This window comes from Papilio polytes, unplaced genomic scaffold, assembly GCF_000836215.1.
Source record: "Papilio polytes unplaced genomic scaffold, Ppol_1.0 DF823691.1, whole genome shotgun sequence".
Lineage (NCBI taxonomy): Eukaryota > Metazoa > Arthropoda > Insecta > Lepidoptera > Papilionidae > Papilio > Papilio polytes.
Genome location: NW_013525513.1, coordinates 54,668 through 72,771, shown reverse-complemented (window position 1 = coordinate 72,771; position 18,104 = coordinate 54,668). Strand labels below are relative to the sequence as shown.

Genomic DNA, 18,104 nt, shown 5'->3' with positions numbered 1-18,104 from the left:
CACAATAATTTAAGTACATTAGTCGCGACCAGCGCAACATTTACTTCGAGTAACATAAATTCATTGTAGGTTTGAAAAAGTAACTACCCTCATTTTCAAAATAATCTTGCATAGATTATACTAACAGATACTAAATACAGAATTGAAAAATGTTTTTAATTGTTTTTTTTTATCAATGAAATAAATCTATCTAGTGTTTGTGTTATATTTAGGTTAAATATGTAGCAGTTACGTTAACTGGCAATATAATACAAAAAACTTCATTGACAAACAATCGCGGTGAAAATAAGATAGGATATTTTTAAACTATCAATATTGATGATCGATATTGATGGTTTTCGATCCTTAAATCTTTTCCAAATAAAAATACTTCTAATTTTCATAATCATATCAAAAAATTAAATTAAAAAATATTCATTTCCTGTATTTTGTTCAGCAACGCCTCTACCATTTTCATAGCTGGTAGACCATTCATATAAGGTATAAATAAATTTGATTTTGTTTGTAAATAAATAGTTTATTCTATAACATATCACAAATCAGAACATTCACAAAAATTACAATAAATTAAAAAATAAAAAACTTATTCTAACTTAACTACGCTGTGTACTTTTTCGTTATCAAATGCCTCTGGTTTAGATTTAGATTTGAAATAAAAACATGTTAAAACACTTAAATTCACAGCAAATGTCGATACATCAATTTCAAATTTCGATGTCAAGAACTAGCTATAAAATTGAAAGATCAGGGTGGGTTTGAACGCGACATAGAATTCATCAAAGGTAAGCCAACATAACTTCGTCTATACAATTATACAAGAACTTAGATTAAATTTAATTAAAAAATAATTCTCATAACATTCAAACTTCAAAAGTGGTTGGCTGTTGAGGATCGGTGACCTTGCCAGCGACCACTACGAGATTGTCGAGCCGGTCCATGATGTAGAAGATGAAAGGATGTTCAACGCAGAAGCGACGAGGAGACCTCTCTTCATAGAATGGAGCGTTTTTCAATGACTCTATTCCTGGGTTTGCAGCTGTAACAAATACATATTTTATAAATATACAACTCGTAGATTAAGTAGTACTTTAAGTACATAAAGCGTGCGCTGAAACTAAACTATCACAAAAATGTTTAGTCTCGCTTTAATTGCTTTGAGCTTATGTGGAGGTCTATACATTACTCGATTTTTAGTTGTGCAACTATACTGTTCATTTGGCAAAGAAACAATCGACAATCGCACTACAGTTGTGCGATAGTTTAGTCAAAGCTATAAATCCTCTGTCGCGGTGTATCATATGTGACTTAGTTTACTGATGGAATGAAAAATCCTTGAGAATATCTAAAACATTTAAGATATCCTATAAATTGACCGTTCTTAACCATGGCCTCAAATCGTGTTTTAATTTGGATCCTCACCAGAAAGTTCATTGGCAGCTGAATTAGCGTTATCCACGCGGACGGCGACGTGCTGCACCAGCTCTTGTACGAAGAGACCCTCGTCCTCCGACACACCTGATAGCTCGGCCTCGCGACTGAAGATGTTGCTCACACCAAACTGGAAAATAGGAAAGGTGGAGAATTAATGTTACTACATCTTCCCAATGATAATAATTTATTACTTCTCGATATCCCAGAGATAGACAGAGAAGATTTTTATGACAACAATGAATATTACAAGACTAAATCATGAGGTAATTTTCAATGTATCTATGTCAATTCTAGTATGACCTTTTACAGCAATGTGGCTATTATTAATCTTAGGTGCAGTAGTAGGTGCACTTAGATTACAACCATAGCTTATCAGTTATCAGTATGTCATTCATACTAACTACGAGTACTGTTGTGACAGTATAATTTTGTTTTGACTTACTTTTACTTTTACAATTTAAAGATATTTCGTTATCAGTTAAAGTTATTGATGCAAATCAAACTTTCTTATCGTTGTTTTTATTTAAGCTATGTTTAAAATCGCTTCACTGAAGCTTTTAATGTAATATTATGATACGTTAATCAACACACAAAATTTGTTTTAAAATTAAAATAAAAATCTTTTACACTCCACTGATCGTTACTAATAACAATTTGATGTACCATAAAAAGTATAACCAACCTTAGCAAGAGCAGCGACTGGCTTAGTAGTTGTTTCCACGTAGAAAGAAGGCAATGAAACTTGTAATTCTTCATCGATCATCGTTTCTTGAATATCAGCAATGGGTACGGAAGGTAAATCAGCAATGAGGCGGGTCAGACCATCCCGTGAGCGGGGCACAACAACAAGCAGAGCATATCGACCGCCCTGAAATCATATTAATATCATAAATGCGAAAGTTTAGATGGATAGATGTTTGTTAGAGTTTGTAGCCTAAACTGTTGAACGGATCTCGATGAAATTTGGCATAGAGTTAGAGGATAGGACGGAAGAACTCACTTTTGTTTTTTTTATTAATGCCACGCGGACGGAGTCGCGGGCGAAACCTAGTAAAACATAATTTTTAAGATTTTAATCTCTAACGTAACTTACTTAATATTAAAAAACATTAAATCTACAATATACTATTGTAATAAAGCGTTAACACACACTTCTTTGATGCCTAAGATGTCAGCAATTACAGCATATTTTTTTTTTAGTAAAAAGCCCTACACTTGCGTCACGCTAAGTTGCTGCCAACATCAAGGAAGCAAGGTTGTCATCATGTCGTCACTTTGACATTTGTAATTGATAATTTGGCAGATGTAAACAATGAAATAAAATTTTCATAACTTCATGCGGATGAAGTCACAGGGGAACAGCTGTTACATAATATTTATGCTCGTGAACCGGAGGGACAGTCACTCACCTGTAGAATTTATTTTTTGTTATATTGGGTATAAGGAATTACAGTGCATGATCAGACAAAAGTATTTGCTAATGATTTCTTTACTTACGTCATAAGGTAACATCAGTGCTTCACTGTCCAAATCGGGCAAAGAGCTAGTCTTAAACGTCCCAGTCGTCTTCATCATCGGCACTTGTTTTTTTACTGTATTGGATTTGTAAAACACACCGGGCTCCACGACCTCAAAAGGCTGTTTCCATGAACCACGGAAATACATTCCATTGAAAATTATCATTAACGAGTTAGATTTTGATGCTGAAAGAAAAAAAATGATTTGTAGAAATCTTGATTTATCACTATTGAGACATTTATATTTTTTAATGTAAAACTTACGTTTGCCAGATTTTTTACCAACGCTGTTCACAGAAACTATTGAGGAGATATCATTTTTATCATGCAGTATTTTCAGACTTCTTGCACTATTCCTTGCTTCCACCGCAACCATAGTCTCCTCTTCATCTTCAAGTTCTTCCTTTTCTTTCTTGGAGTATGCTTTAACGAGCTTAATCTTCTCTTTGATGTTCTTCGCTGGTTTGTATCCTACATGTGAAACATCAACTTTCTCAGGCTTATCTTCCATTGCAAACGTGATATACTTCTCTTCTGGGTCTTTAAGGGATAAAGGCTCCGAAATTTCGTCTTTTGTTTCATTGTCTTCTTTAGTCTCGGCTACTTCCGTATCGTCATCCGATTTGTTCAATTCTGAGTGATATCTTTCGACTGATCGTACCTCAGTTAAGTAATAATCTTCTAAGATTTTCTTGTAATCCTCATTGATAGTATAGTTTTTATAAATGTAAAAGAAATTCTTTAATTCGGGTTGATTATACTTGTATTCGTTTGTATTTTTTAGCCTTTCCATTATATAGCGGAATGTGGTTCTTGTTAGGTTTGGATTTTCGGGCAAATGTAATGCTGAAACCAATTGGTTTTTCGTCTCGCCTTTAGCACCTTCTGCTAGGATCGCTAGAATAGCGGCATATCCAAGTGGTGAGAAAGCAAGGTTGTTACTGTCGTCAATGTAACCCTATAACAAAAGAATAAATTAACTATAGTATTATAAAATTTAAAAAGACGTTAATGAATAATTTCCTTATGTTTTTTTAATAAGAGAAGAGGCAAACGATCGTGGGGTACGCCGAGGAGATCGTCGACGACCATGGACATCGGCAATACCGGAGGAACTACAAAATCGTTGGTAGCCTTTGAGAAGTTGATACGGTCGCTTATCGAAAGACCTTAGGTTCTAGCGGTTTGGAAATAAACCCAGCTATTCCACTCCTCAGTTTTGCTTGGGTTGGGGATTGACAGGTATCATGTATGTGTACCAGGCGATGTGTTGTGGTAATGTTGTGGACTATTACTTCGAATATCGAATATATTTTTGGGAGAAAGCTGATGATTGATTGCATCCGGTGTTATATCCAATGCTCATTTAAAATTAAGGTGTGCATTAGAAATACGGATACCATATCTTATATATGATTTAAAATATTCAAGTCTGATTACATGATGCATTCGCTGCCGAGTAAGTGACATGGATTAACTAATCTACTAACATTGTGACCTCAATATCAAGTTAATTTACTTCCTGATACAACCCAGCACTGTCACGTAATCTATAGGAAATAATATTAACTTTCTATCATAATTACCTGGAAAATGGTTGTAGAAAGTTCGTTTGTCGCCTCGCCGATGAATCTGGTGTCTTTGGGCTGATCGGAGCGGCCTTGCCTTAACCATAGTGCGTTGCTAAGCCCCACGGCCAAACAAGAAACTGGAAAATCAAAGTATATTCATAAATATGACGTTTTACTACAATATCCAAGTATCACATTTGCAAAAAAATGTAGTTATTTATTTTGAATTGCTGAAAACTTTTAAATAGAAAGATGTTTTTCTTACCTAACAAAAGCAATGTAATGGGGCTTCTTAAAATAAATTATTGTCAATAATTGATTTCGATTTTACAGCAATTATATTTAAATACCCGCAATTGAATATAAAATTGCAATAAATGTATACAGCTAACTTTCAAAGTGAATGTATACTTTCTCTCAAAGAAAACATGTTCAATATAATCGTAAATGCATTCTTACAAATAAATAATATCCTTGTTAATGGATAAGATGGGAATCTTGTAGAACCGTTGCTTGTAGATGAAAACCGGTTTATAAACATCTAGAATAAAGCCGAGGGAAATGTAGGTCGCATTAGAGTAGCGGTATCCATGCATTCTAGCGATAGACAACGTAGATTATTGCACATGCAGTTTCTATACATGTGAAGGAAAATCACTACTATTTCTTTTAATAGTGTTTTAATAGCACTCAATTACTTGGTGTTGTTTATTTGCTTGTTTGGTAGTTTTCTAATACTTTTCTATGTCTAAGTTTAAAGTCAAAGGTCAAACCAATAGACAGAACTACATTACTTTATCGGTCTATTTACTTAATGTTATTTTAAAATAATATAAAACATCAATATTTTTGTATGTATTGGAATAACTCAAAAACTTTGCCGATTTTAAAAATTCTTGCACCATTAATATGCTACGTTATCACTGAGCCACGTAATCTATGTTTTTTGCAATTTTTGAATTCCACGCGGATGAAGTTGCGAGCAACAGTTAGTAACATGTAATTCAAATATCCCTAGTATGTTGTGGACCTTCTACACAGATCATACAAGGAATGTTATTAATTGCTTGAGCACAGAATAATTAGACAGTAAACTACAGAGATAGCATGCAGCGGTCACGGTCGAACAAAACATGCACATCCGTGGTATTAAGTAGGGTTACCACAAGACGAATATTTATAAATTCAATTTCAGTCCCTAAGTACAAGGCACGAGGCAAATGATTACTTAACAGTAGCATTAATTTTAAAATATCCGTACACCATAAAATTTTATAAACATTACTGCGATTAACGCTAGCTTCTCCTACAAATTGGGAAAAGAAGGATTTGCAAACTATTATTAGCGGAGTTGTAGTTCATAGACAGATGTTACATGATATGACGAGCATTGAAGCCAACACTGCACTCGTATAACTATTTTATATTACGCTGTGTAGATTTTATCCTATAACTTTCATAGTCACCTTATCGGTGAGTGCAACGGTATAGTCTATGCCACTGTGCTATGCACCCACCAATGGAATGAAGATAGATAACATGGACATGCCTTTAAAACGGTTCAAAATACTTAAATCAAGTATTGCTACTTCAAAAAAGAATACAAATCTTACAAATAAGAATCGGCAATTGAAAGGACATCCAATGTAACATACCAGCAAAAAAGTATTCTTCCAGTAAATATTCAAAATGTTACTCAGTTGTGATTTATCTCCGTCGTCTTGTTTCCATCCATAATAAAAATCTACTCAAAATATAATTGTTAGTCATAATAATGCTAGGCGTATCTCATGTTATTCCAACGTTTTGTTGCACGAGTCAGTAAAGCACTAGAGAGCGGTGAACGCACCGCACTGACCTACGGCTATTGTGATCGCGCAAGCGCAGCGACAGAAAAACAGACAAACCGCTATAAGTAGGTACACGCTAAGTAAATCACTAATATCTTGTAAACCTTAGAGCTCCTATTAATAACATATTTATCACATTAAACTCTCTTTAAAGTGATGAAATATTGTCAAACTTTTCTTACTTTTACATGACTAACAATAGAGGGCGTCACGGTAAGAAATATAGTTAAAGTATTTAAAGAACTTCATTAAGTTCTAAAATCACATAATGGATTTATATCTAAGCAATTTTATTAGAGTAAAGTGCATATTGCCATCAGTACACTCCCACAACCCACAACAATCTTTCTGGGAAAGCGTTTCTCGTTCGCCTCGCTGTACTGCGCATGCGACTGGCATCTAAATTATCGCTGTCAACTTTTTAATGATAATCATCGTGACATATCTTGTGAAAATAAATTCATAGCTTCATTGTTATTTTTATAAATAATTTATTGACTTTACAAATTTGTATATTGTAATGAAAATTTTCTCATAGTTTTAGGTAAACTACAGGTTCCGTTTAAAATCAAGACATTGTGGTATATTAAAGCAGGCATTTTTTAAAAGTCAATTGATTTTGTAATGAACGAAATGATCATTCCATATTCGAGCACTATGTTTTGTATAAGACAACGAATATGGGTTATGTCCAATTCTTAAGAATGTCCTACATTGTTTTAAATGTTCTCGTAAATGCAAATTTCACTTCATTACCAATTCATGTGCGATTCCGATGGACAAAGGCACGAACGCGGTCGTCGAGTCTTACATAAATATTAAAATTTATGATTCAAAATGAACAAAGAACAAGTAGTACCAATACTTGAATTCTTATGTCACAAAATGCTATTGTTGATTTTTACTTAACTTGGAGTAGTTTACGAGTAAGGTTATGAAGGAATTTACATTCGCAAATAAGCTTGGTGGTAAAATAAGGTGACGAGATATGTAGGTTTAGACCTACAAATCAAAATAGGAACGACATACATTTTTATGAATTAAGAATATATAACGGTTTATTTTTTAATTGTTTAAAACATTATTGTAAATCGTACTTCATATTTCACCACGAACTACTAAAAAAAGCAAAATATTACTTTTCTAAACGATTAAAATAAAAAGGTTTATTATTTGTTCCGTCATCGATATCCGGAATCCATCTTGAGTGTAGCCTTCCGTTTTCCTTGTGTTTCCTAGTCAAGCGAGCCCCTCTCTTATGATAGTGGCGCCACCTAGCGCCCGATGTGACAACTTCCCCCTGAGGCGCTCAGTCGCCAGCTCAGGGCTCAAGTTGCTTTCTTTCGTCATTATAGCGTCGTTTTTCCTAGTGTTCAGACGTCTTAGCGACTATATCGTATATCGTAGTAACTTTTAGAACGTTAAAGTTATACTAAAATAGATATAAAATTACCCTCTCTTTTTTGTTAAAAGTTATTTTTAAAAAAAGTGTTTTAGCATTATAATTTGCGATGGAAAATAATTTAGTGGATGAAGGAAATAGGAAAAGATGTATCAGTTCAACATCGTCTTTGGATTCAAGTTCGGAGAGTGAGGAGCGAGGATCGGCTGAGGAAGGAATTGCTAGGACTTCAAGAAAGAGGCAACGTAAGGTAGGAGATCTACAATATGAATTTTTGTCACAACAAGTAGCCTTTTTAACAAATTTGATTACGCATTCACAAGGCAATATTGCACAGACCTCAAATAATATAGATATGTCATCGAAGACAACAGTAATGGCGGATAATGTAACAGACCAAATCATTTTAAATCCACCTCCTAATTCTAATACTGAAATATCACAATTTAGTATATCCGATTATGCAACAGTAATAAAAGAACCGCTTTATCCGAAAGCGAAAGAAAATTTCTTAAAAAGGCTAGAAGCATTACAACATTTCCAAACAAACGAATGGAATGACATACGCTTCTCGGAGGCTCAGAAAAAATATTTATGTACCCCCGGATTCATAGAATTAAAAAGTAATGAGGATTTGGGGCGTTTGGAACAATTTCATAAAGAGGATTATCTTTTAGAACGCACTTTCGCAGCAATGACGAATGCATTCCTTAATCAGAAAGAGCAATTACAATCGTCCTTACAAACCTTAATTAATTGGTCAGCTGAAAAAGAGACTCAATTAACACCCCAATCTCTCTTCGAAAAAATTGAACGATTGTTTAACAAAGATACAGAATATCAAAAAATTAGTGACGATTTATTACAAATAACTTGTGGTAGAAGAGCCGATTTTATTAAATCTCGTCGTGAATCTATTCTTAAACACATACCCGACCAATACATTGCCGCGAGTCTTAGAAAAATACCCCCAAGTTCGGAATATTTATTTGATTCTCAAATTCTTGATGATTATTTACGCAAAATTGGGGGGGCAGAAAATCTATTGACGGCACCAGTTGCCACAACATCAGCAACAGCACAAACGAATGCTCCTACAGATCGTTTGGTTAATATGAACGAATATAAAAATTCTGCTTCAACTTCTAACCAGTCTAGAACTAAGACCTTTCGCAGTTATGGTAACCAAAAGGTTAAGCAGAATAAAATCCGCAAAGGAAAAGGTTCCGGTATTAAGCAACGACAACCTCAAGTTAAGCCACCTCGCTCCCGCTCTCCACCTAGGAATCGACAACGCCGAGCATGACTCGCGGCCCTTTCGTGGCGGCTGTCTGGTACAATATCAACATATTTGGCGCAATTTGGGGGCACCCAACGAAATATACAAAATGTTAGACGGGATTCGTATCCCCTTTATACTAAGGCCGCCACTATTGTACCCGAGCAACATAGTCCTTGCGAAATATGCCACGAACAAATCAATTCTAATGTCGGAACAGATAAACGCTATGGTTCGAGACCAAATTCTCGAAGAGGCGGAGATTTCTCCAAGTTATTTATCAAAGTTTTTCCTAATACCCAAGCAAGATGGGACTTATCGCCCAATTTTCAACCTGAGGCAATTAAACAGCTTCGTGAAAATTCGGAGGTTCCGTCTGTTCAGCCATTTTCGTGTACCCACATTTTTACAGGAAAAGGACTGGATGGTGAAACTGGATATAAGTCAGGCTTACTATCATTTACCAATACACCCTCAGCATCGCAGATTCCTCAGAGCCAGTTACAACGGGACGCTGTACCAAATGACCTGTCTTCCATTCGGACTGTCGTCAGCTCCGGGACTTTTTGCAACTGTTACCAACTGGATCGCAGAACATCTAAGGAAACAAAACATTCGCTGTGTGGTATATCTCGACGATTTCTTGCTAGCCAATCAATCCTTCGAGACTCTCCAGGAACAATTGGCATCTGTAATACAGCTGCTGCAACACCTAGGATGGAAAGTCAACTTCAGCAAATCTGTTTTGGTTCCGACCCGACGTCTAGAATTTCTAGGCGTCACTTGGGATACACTGGCCAATTCCAAATCCCTGTCCGAACCAAAATGCCAAACGCTACGCAGTGCATTACAAAAACAGATTTCGCTTGGCAACTGGTCTCTCAGACAGGCCCAGTCCCTAATGGGAAGACTCAGTTTCGCCTCGTTCGTCGTCCGCAGAGGGAGGCTACATTGTCGCACAATACAATACCACAGTCGGCATCTCCCAACATCTCAACCACGCCGACAGTTCACAATACCGGAACCGGCTCTTGTCGAGATGAGATGGTGGATGAAAGCAGTGTCCAGCTCGTCACCACTGCATGCGGAACCAATTGCATTTCTGCTGACGACCGATGCATCCGAGATAGGATGGGGAGCCCAACTAGGACAGATAAAAATGTCTGGACTCTGGACAGAAGCCCAGAAGTCTTGGCATGTCAACTGCAAGGAACTTTACGCCGTTCATGCTGCAATCTCACAAAACCAACACCTATTGAAGAACTCGCACGTCCTATTGCAGACAGACAATTGCACAGTCATGGCCTACATCAACAAAGAGGGAGGAACGAAGTCGAAGAAGCTCCTGCACCTGACACGTCAGCTCCTACAACTCTTGGACAGTCAAGATGTGATTTTAACGGCAAAGTTCCTTCCAGGTCGTTACAACATGGAGGTGGATGCACTATCTCGCAGCAAGAGGAACCCAGAATGGCACCTTCTTCCAGCAGCGACGAGAAAAATTTTCGAGAAGTGGGGTACTCCGGAGGTAGACCTATTTGCCTCGAGGACCGCTCATGTAGTGCCGGGTTATATTTCGTTAGACCTAGAGGACAGACAAGCTCTATTTCACAATGCCTTTCTCAGACGTTGGAATTACAACCTCGGATGGTTATTTCCACCACCAAATCTTATACCTCAGGTGCTAGCACATCTCAATACAGCCAGCGGTCAATACATCCTTATAGCTCCGTGCTGGGAAAAAGCCTTCTGGAGAGCAGACATACAACAAAGAACAGGTCTAACGCCGTACCGAATACAGGACCTACCACGGGTATTGATCGATACGAGAACAGGACGCCATCCCCCGGATATTCGCAACATATCCTTGGAGGCATGGCTGATACAAGGTGGGCGGATCTTGTAGCAGATTGGACAACTGAAGAAAAAACCTTATTACTAAGTAGCTGGAGGAAATCTACGATGAAAACCTACATGGCAGCATGGAGCAAGTGGAAGAGTTGGTGTTCACAGCAATCTGTTGACTTCAGATGTGCAGAGCCGTCGGTAGTCGCCAGGTATTTGGCTTATCTCCATAATACTGAGGGCCTAGCATACCGGACAATATTGGTTCATAAATCTGCTATTTCTACGCTTGCAAAATCTAACAATCAAGATGTGTCATCCAATTTTTTAGTCAGGCAAACACTAAAAGCTATTTCAGTTGCAAAACTTAAAAATTCTAAACCGCCTATTTGGAATCCTAAAACTGTTTTAGATTATCTTATTTCTAAAAATTCAGATGAACAGAACTTATATGAAGTTTCGAGGAGAGTCGCAATTTTGCTTTTGCTTGCATCGGGTCGGCGAGTACACGACCTCACCCTCCTTAGAATCGGGCCGGAGCACCTAATGGATGAAGGAGACTCTTTGATTTTGTGGCCGGACTTTGGTTCAAAAACAGATACGGCTGAACATAGGCAGTCGGGCTGGCGTTTAGAGCCACATCCAGAATTAAATTTAAATATTTTATATTGGATTCGTATATTAATAAAAGTATCAGAGCAGCGACGTAGTGAAGGAGACTGGAAGGAATTATTCATTTCAACAAGAGGAGTGTCTAACCCAGCCACGAGAACTATGATTGGAGGATGGGTTAAGAATGTGCTACGAGAGGCAGGCGTCGAGGCACCTCCAGGTTCCATACGTTCGGCAGTCTCGTCATTAAATTGGATAGAGAATTACACTATGGACCAGATACTCTCCACTGGCAATTGGAAGCAAGAACATACATTTAGAACATATTATCACAGGCAGATTAAAGACATGGAAAGGAAGACATGCAACTTAAAGGTTTCCCTGTCAAAATATTTCAAATCAGTATAATGGATTTGATTATTAATATTAATTTAATTACTACAAATAATATAATTTTTACCTATTGTGGTTTCTTCTATAAATCTGTATTAACTAATTTTCACATACCTAATCTAATATTACACATTATAGCATCAATATAAGTTTTGTACCAGGAGAAATCAAACATTTCACTCAAGATGGATTCCGGATATCGATGACGGAACAAATAATAGAGAGTTTTACCTACCAATAAAACTTACCTATTATTTTTCCTTGAGATATCCGGAATCCAGATAACTCCTACCTGGTACTTACGCCGCATAATGACGAAAGAAAGCAACTTGAGCCCTGAGCTGGCGACTGAGCGCCTCAGGGGGAAGTTGTCACATCGGGCGCTAGGTGGCGCCACTATCATAAGAGAGGGGCTCGCTTGACTAGGAAACACAAGGAAAACGGAAGGCTACACTCAAGATGGATTCCGGATATCTCAAGGAAAAATAATAGGTAAGTTTTATTGGTAGGTAAAACTCTCTATTTTTCCTGTGGTCGATATCGATGCATTGTCAAAAACTTATTTCCTGTCGAATTGTTTGTTTATATCGTATCGTGTGAATGTTTACCTAATGTTTCCTACTTGTAACAACGGTGGGTTTCTACTGCTAAAACACTTACAAAAAACATATTGCCATCCACCTTATTTACCTATAAAGAAAGGGGACAACACCATTGTTCTTGGACTAGAGTTTCGGCAGTAAAAAGCGCAGTAATCATTCTTGTGATGCAATGAATGAATATAGAATGAACCAACAACTTCCTTCCATTCATTCATTCAATTTGTTCATTTTATTATTCTCACGTACACAAGCAGAGGCATTATTGTTCTTAAACGGATGTTGACGTATAAACTTTAAATAACAAATAGATTTGGATAGAAGTGCGATTGATTTTATATCTATTAAAAAAAAACTAAGATTCTTAAAATTACTTGTATAGTTGTTTATTCTTAATTCGTAGTTACAAGTTATGTACATATGAGATAAAAATACGTCATCTTTATAAATGGCACAAATACAATGTCAATGTCGAATACTAATGTAACATTAACTTAGGTATTGATTTCCTTTACAACTTTGTGTCAAGCAATGATATGAGATTACATTCCAACTTGATTATTATTTATTTTCATTACATTAATATTTTTTTAAATAGTTACGCAATAGTATCTTTGTGTTAGAAATCAAACATTATGTTGCCTAGATTACCTGGGAGCGGATAACTGCACGTTATCAGTATAAAATCTTTCCAACTGAAAGTTTCGGACACTGATCTGTATAAATGGATAGGATTTGCTTGGAAATGACTATTGTTGCCTGTCCATTTATAAAGGTTAATGACTTTTACAGAAAAAGTCATCTAAATTATATGTCGAATTTCACGGGAAGAAGAGTTATAAATATTTTAACATCTTACCTAATAGTAATTGTCTCATATTTCTAACCACCAGCTCTTGATTGATAATCTAAAACAAATAACACATGCATATTTATACAATAATGTAATTTAAAAATATTACAAGATAGTTATTTTTATAAAAGGAAAGTAATATTTTAGAAGTATAATAACAGATGAAAAGCTGAGAAAAAGAAAATGTTTTATTATTTTGATAGTAATGGAAAGTTTTTTTTTATTACAATTTTTTTTCAATTTCCAATGTCGGTTTGCATTTCAAATATAAATAGGTAACTATTTTGATTTTAAGTTTAAGTCATAAATAACTTAAGAATTTGTGTGTCGCGTTTATTGTCAGACATAATTTAAATTTATGACATCACGGTTAAAGATGTCAAGATTAACACAAACAGACGTAAGGTCGTCAGCGTATGGCGAAAATCCGATATTGTTTACCTTTGAAACCGGCTTTGGGTTAACTAATATTTTAAACAAGTAACCACAAAAATCGGAACGTGTTAAGATTTTTCATTTAACTGTATATAAATATCTTAGAAATTAGTTACAAAAAAATAACAAACTTATTCAAATAATAGAAATTAAAAAAAAGAATAAAAAAATCGACCAAAAGTCGGTAAATAGGCCACATAAACCGCTTTAATGCGGCCTACATACCAAAAAGTCAATGACCGCCACAGATACTTACGTGCAACTGGCAGCTAGCAAAACAAACACCGAATTACAAAGTTACACTATGTTTTTTTTTTTTAAAAAAAAAGAGTCGGTAAGCATGCAGCCAGCGCTACACCGTGCTCGATCGAGAGTGACGTGCGCGGAAGCAGAGATGGCGCGTTTTATATCTAGATATTTAACAGTTAAGTTTGAACAGGCTATGGTGGGTATAGAAAGAACAATGTTTTATTTAATAAATAAAAATTGAATAACTTTCGTATGAATCTATAAAATAATAAACACGTTATAGAAACTACTGCTGCATTGCAAGCTAAATACCGAATAAAATTTAAAAAAAAAAACACTCAGACGAATTTAGTACCTCCTTCTTTAGGTAAGTCGGTCAATAAAGATGTGATGCTTATACGCATCTATTTTAATGTTTACAATATTATGAAAAACAATTGTATCTACATAGATTAAGTGTATTCTTAATTTATTTTCTTCAAAAAAATTGAATCTAAATCAATAATGTCGTGTCTAAAAATTCATAACTCTTCTTAATCTATGGATTCCACGCGCAAAATCGAAGGGAATGCGAAAAAGCATTATCTATAGACCACCCTGAAAACATACTGGCATAAAAATAATACTAAAAATAATAAAAAACTGAGTACAGAAGAAACAAAATAATTATAGAAATAATAGATCAAAATCCTAAAGTAACGCCTCAAAAGTCTATCAACGATCTCCTTTCAAGATATATTCCATGTCAGATCATAGTATATGTTTTAAACTTTAAGTTAAGTTCTTATCTTTATTTGTTCAATTAAAGAAGTGGCAGTTTAACAAAGAAAATACATGATTGTAACAAGCATCTGTCATATCTAATTAATTTTAAACATGAATATTCATTTATTATTCATATTACATAATTATTCAAATTAGTAACTCATACTGTCCCTGTTGATCTTTACTTTAATACAAACACCATGTAAATACATTTATCTTGTTGTTCATAACATATCTTCTTGTACTAATATTAACCAAAAAAAAGTAAAATATCGATGGTATTATAAACCACCAGTATCCCAACCAGAATCCAATTTCCAATCTTCGATGCTTTCAATTATTAACTCCTTCGCCGCTGTAGGCAATATAAGTCAAGACGGGTTCAAGCTTGTTAGGTAGCCCGATAAGTAATCCTGTCCTGTCCTTAAATAGGTCTCATCGTCCCATTCGTCTCGTTCCAGACTACTACTTGTATTGTCCAAACAAAAAAATAACGGCCGATATAAAAACATAAATCGTTTACAATATTGAGATAACGCTCGCAAAAATCATAACAGAGTTCGCAGGAATGGGTCAACAGCCAATGATTACAAACTCAAGTAGTTAATTCCATGATCCTTTTTCTAAGAAAGGTATAGAAACGTAAAAAAAAGCTTGTAAAAGAGAGAATAGAGCTGAATTTGAACGCTGAACTGTTTATAAATGAAATCTCCTGCTCTTATTAGGAAAGATTTGTATTTTTATATGTATTGAAATAACTCAAAAACTACTGGGCCGATTTAAAAAAATTCTTTTACCATCAGAAAGGTAATTTATCTGTGAGTAATAAATATCTTACGAAGTAATTGAAAGACATGGGAGAAGATAGTTTTAGAATAGATGACCGCTGTCAGTGTCCTTTTAAAAGAGGTTGCAAAGTTACATTATCTTGTTTTAATGTTTTTGTGTTTTTTAAATTATTTATATTTTTTTCTTTTAAATACGAAGTTAAAGCATAATAATGTCTATGTTTATATGCGGTAACGATAACGTAGTATGTTGCTAATTCCCTTGCTGCAGTTCCCACATAAAATAAATGTTTTTATTAAGAAACGTTTATTATATTGAGTTGTTATTATTACCTATACTAAACTAAAGAAGTTATTTATTTTAATAAGGCTTTTATTTCATTTATTTTATCATTTAAACCGTGAACATAAACTGTAATACGAATATTAAAAATAAAGTTTCTTATAACAATTATCACTTGTCAGTCATATTGGAAAAAAAGATATTATATTTAACAGTATAAATAAATTAACCTCCTCAATTTTGTGCAATGTTTTAGTAAATCTCTAATACTAGCTGTTCCCGTGCGACTTCATCCGCATGGAATTATGAAATTTTTATTTTGTTGTTTACATGTGTCAAATTATCAATTACAAATGTCAAAATGACATGACATGATGACAACCTTGCTTCCTTGATGTTGGCAGCAACATATGGTCTCTTTTCTACATTAGGGTTTTTATCCAAAATATTTACCCCCTAAATTTAATGGCGTTAAAATATATAGTCTATAGCGTGACGCAAGTATAGGGCTTTTTATTAAAAAAAATGCTGTAATTGCTTACATCTTAGGAAACAAAGAAGTGTGTGTTTACGCTTTATTATATTAGTTTATTATATTATTTGTATTCTTTCAGATATCAATTAACACACAAACAAATAGATCTAAAGCCAAACCATACATAAAAATCAATCAAGGTTCATATTTTTCCGTAATATGGCGTTTTATACAAGGGTTTTCATATTCTTAGTCACACTATACCATGTTTCTCGTTAATATAAAATCTTTTTCTACTTATAGATATCAAAACTGGTACTGAAATCGAGATCCTATAAAAGCGTTAACATACTTACGGCCTGTTCCGCTGGACAACGTTATTAATTTCTTTCTTAAAGAAAGTAAAATGTCCTGTTTATCTTTGTTCGCAACTTGTTTATTGGTCGAACCGTTTCCATGACAATAGCATCGAGACATCGTAAAGTAGGGTGTCCATAATGTTTTGTACATTACAAAAATATTAAAAGTAGTAAATAATTAATTTTATCGACACTATTCATAATTACATTCAAGTTTTTATTTAGATTTTATTTTTGAAGTACTAGTAAAAGGTTTATTAATTTCATATTTAGATTTTTATACATAGGTTTAGATTTAACAAAAGCATCATTGGCAAAAACCAATCCTTCTTTTACATTTTTATTATTCCACAATGTACTGTAAGAATGGAATATATAAGTTTTCACTTACAATATTTTGGTTATTATGCAAAACAATGTTGAATTAAACAATATATCTTGAAATTCCTACCAAGTCACTTTGATTGGTCACCCTATTTGCAATGGCGCCATCTCAAACTGGCTTTCAGCCGCATCTTTCTGATTTCACCGGCTGATAGCCCACTTATAAAGTTCTCGTTATTCTCGTCCTCGAAAGTCCATAACTATTAATCTATACTGAATTATAAAAAGGACAGATTTGTATTTTTGTATGTATTGAAATAACTCTAAAACTACTGGGCCGATTTAAAAAATTCTTTCACCATTAAAAAGCTACGTTGTCAGTAAATAACATAGGATATACTTATTTAATATTTTTAATTCACGCAAACGAAATCGCGAACAACGTAGTATACATGTTATAGAATAGATGTTCGTTTTACACTAACAGCCTTACAAATAAACGCGATATAAAGTTAAACTTAGGAATAAACTGAACATAACCAAAATTTGTACTAACATTTGCTTATACTCAGTTTATTCTTAAGTTTAAATTTTACCGCGTTTATTTGTAAGTACATAAGCGTCCATATATTACCACAACCGTCACAATGCAAATAACAAATCTCAGTTTAATCATACTTTTAAAAACATGCACCAAAAATGCCTTTGATGTACTTTAAAGTACCGACAATCGGCAAAAGGCACGTGAATCGAATTTTAAGAAAAAATCTGTGTCGCGCTTTTTTCTTTGAAATAGAATTTTATATGCATGACGTAGTCTCTGATTAGCAAATAATGTTTCTGAATTGCGTATCGATATTACATTACCACGCGGTTGAAAATTCGTTTTATCTATTTTTGGAACTAAACATTAGACTAACTTCAATTTTTATTAAATAATTATACACTAAAATCTTGGTCTATATAGTAGAAGGTTTTTAGAGAAAATAGTGTATAAAAATTATTCTGCATTTTGAAGATTTTAAGGTAATCTTTGGGATTTGGCATAAAAACAGAACTCATAAAAAAATAAAA

General features: G+C 34.5%; 1 protein-coding gene across 1 annotated transcript; it reads right to left on the bottom strand.

Moving 5' to 3' along the window:
* Positions 1 to 500: 500 nt before the first annotated feature.
* On the bottom strand, positions 501 to 14,171 carry LOC106104103 (antichymotrypsin-2). The gene is made up of 8 exons (XM_013284051.1): positions 14,044 to 14,171; positions 13,359 to 13,407; positions 4,535 to 4,656; positions 3,213 to 3,906; positions 2,929 to 3,134; positions 2,114 to 2,299; positions 1,420 to 1,558; positions 501 to 1,036 (listed from the first exon to the last, which is right to left on the bottom strand). The coding sequence occupies exons 2-8, from the start codon at positions 13,375 to 13,377 to the stop codon at positions 861 to 863; spliced, it is 1,542 nt and encodes a 513-aa protein (XP_013139505.1). The 5' UTR covers positions 13,378 to 13,407; positions 14,044 to 14,171; the 3' UTR covers positions 501 to 860.
* Positions 14,172 to 18,104: the final 3,933 nt, after the last annotated feature.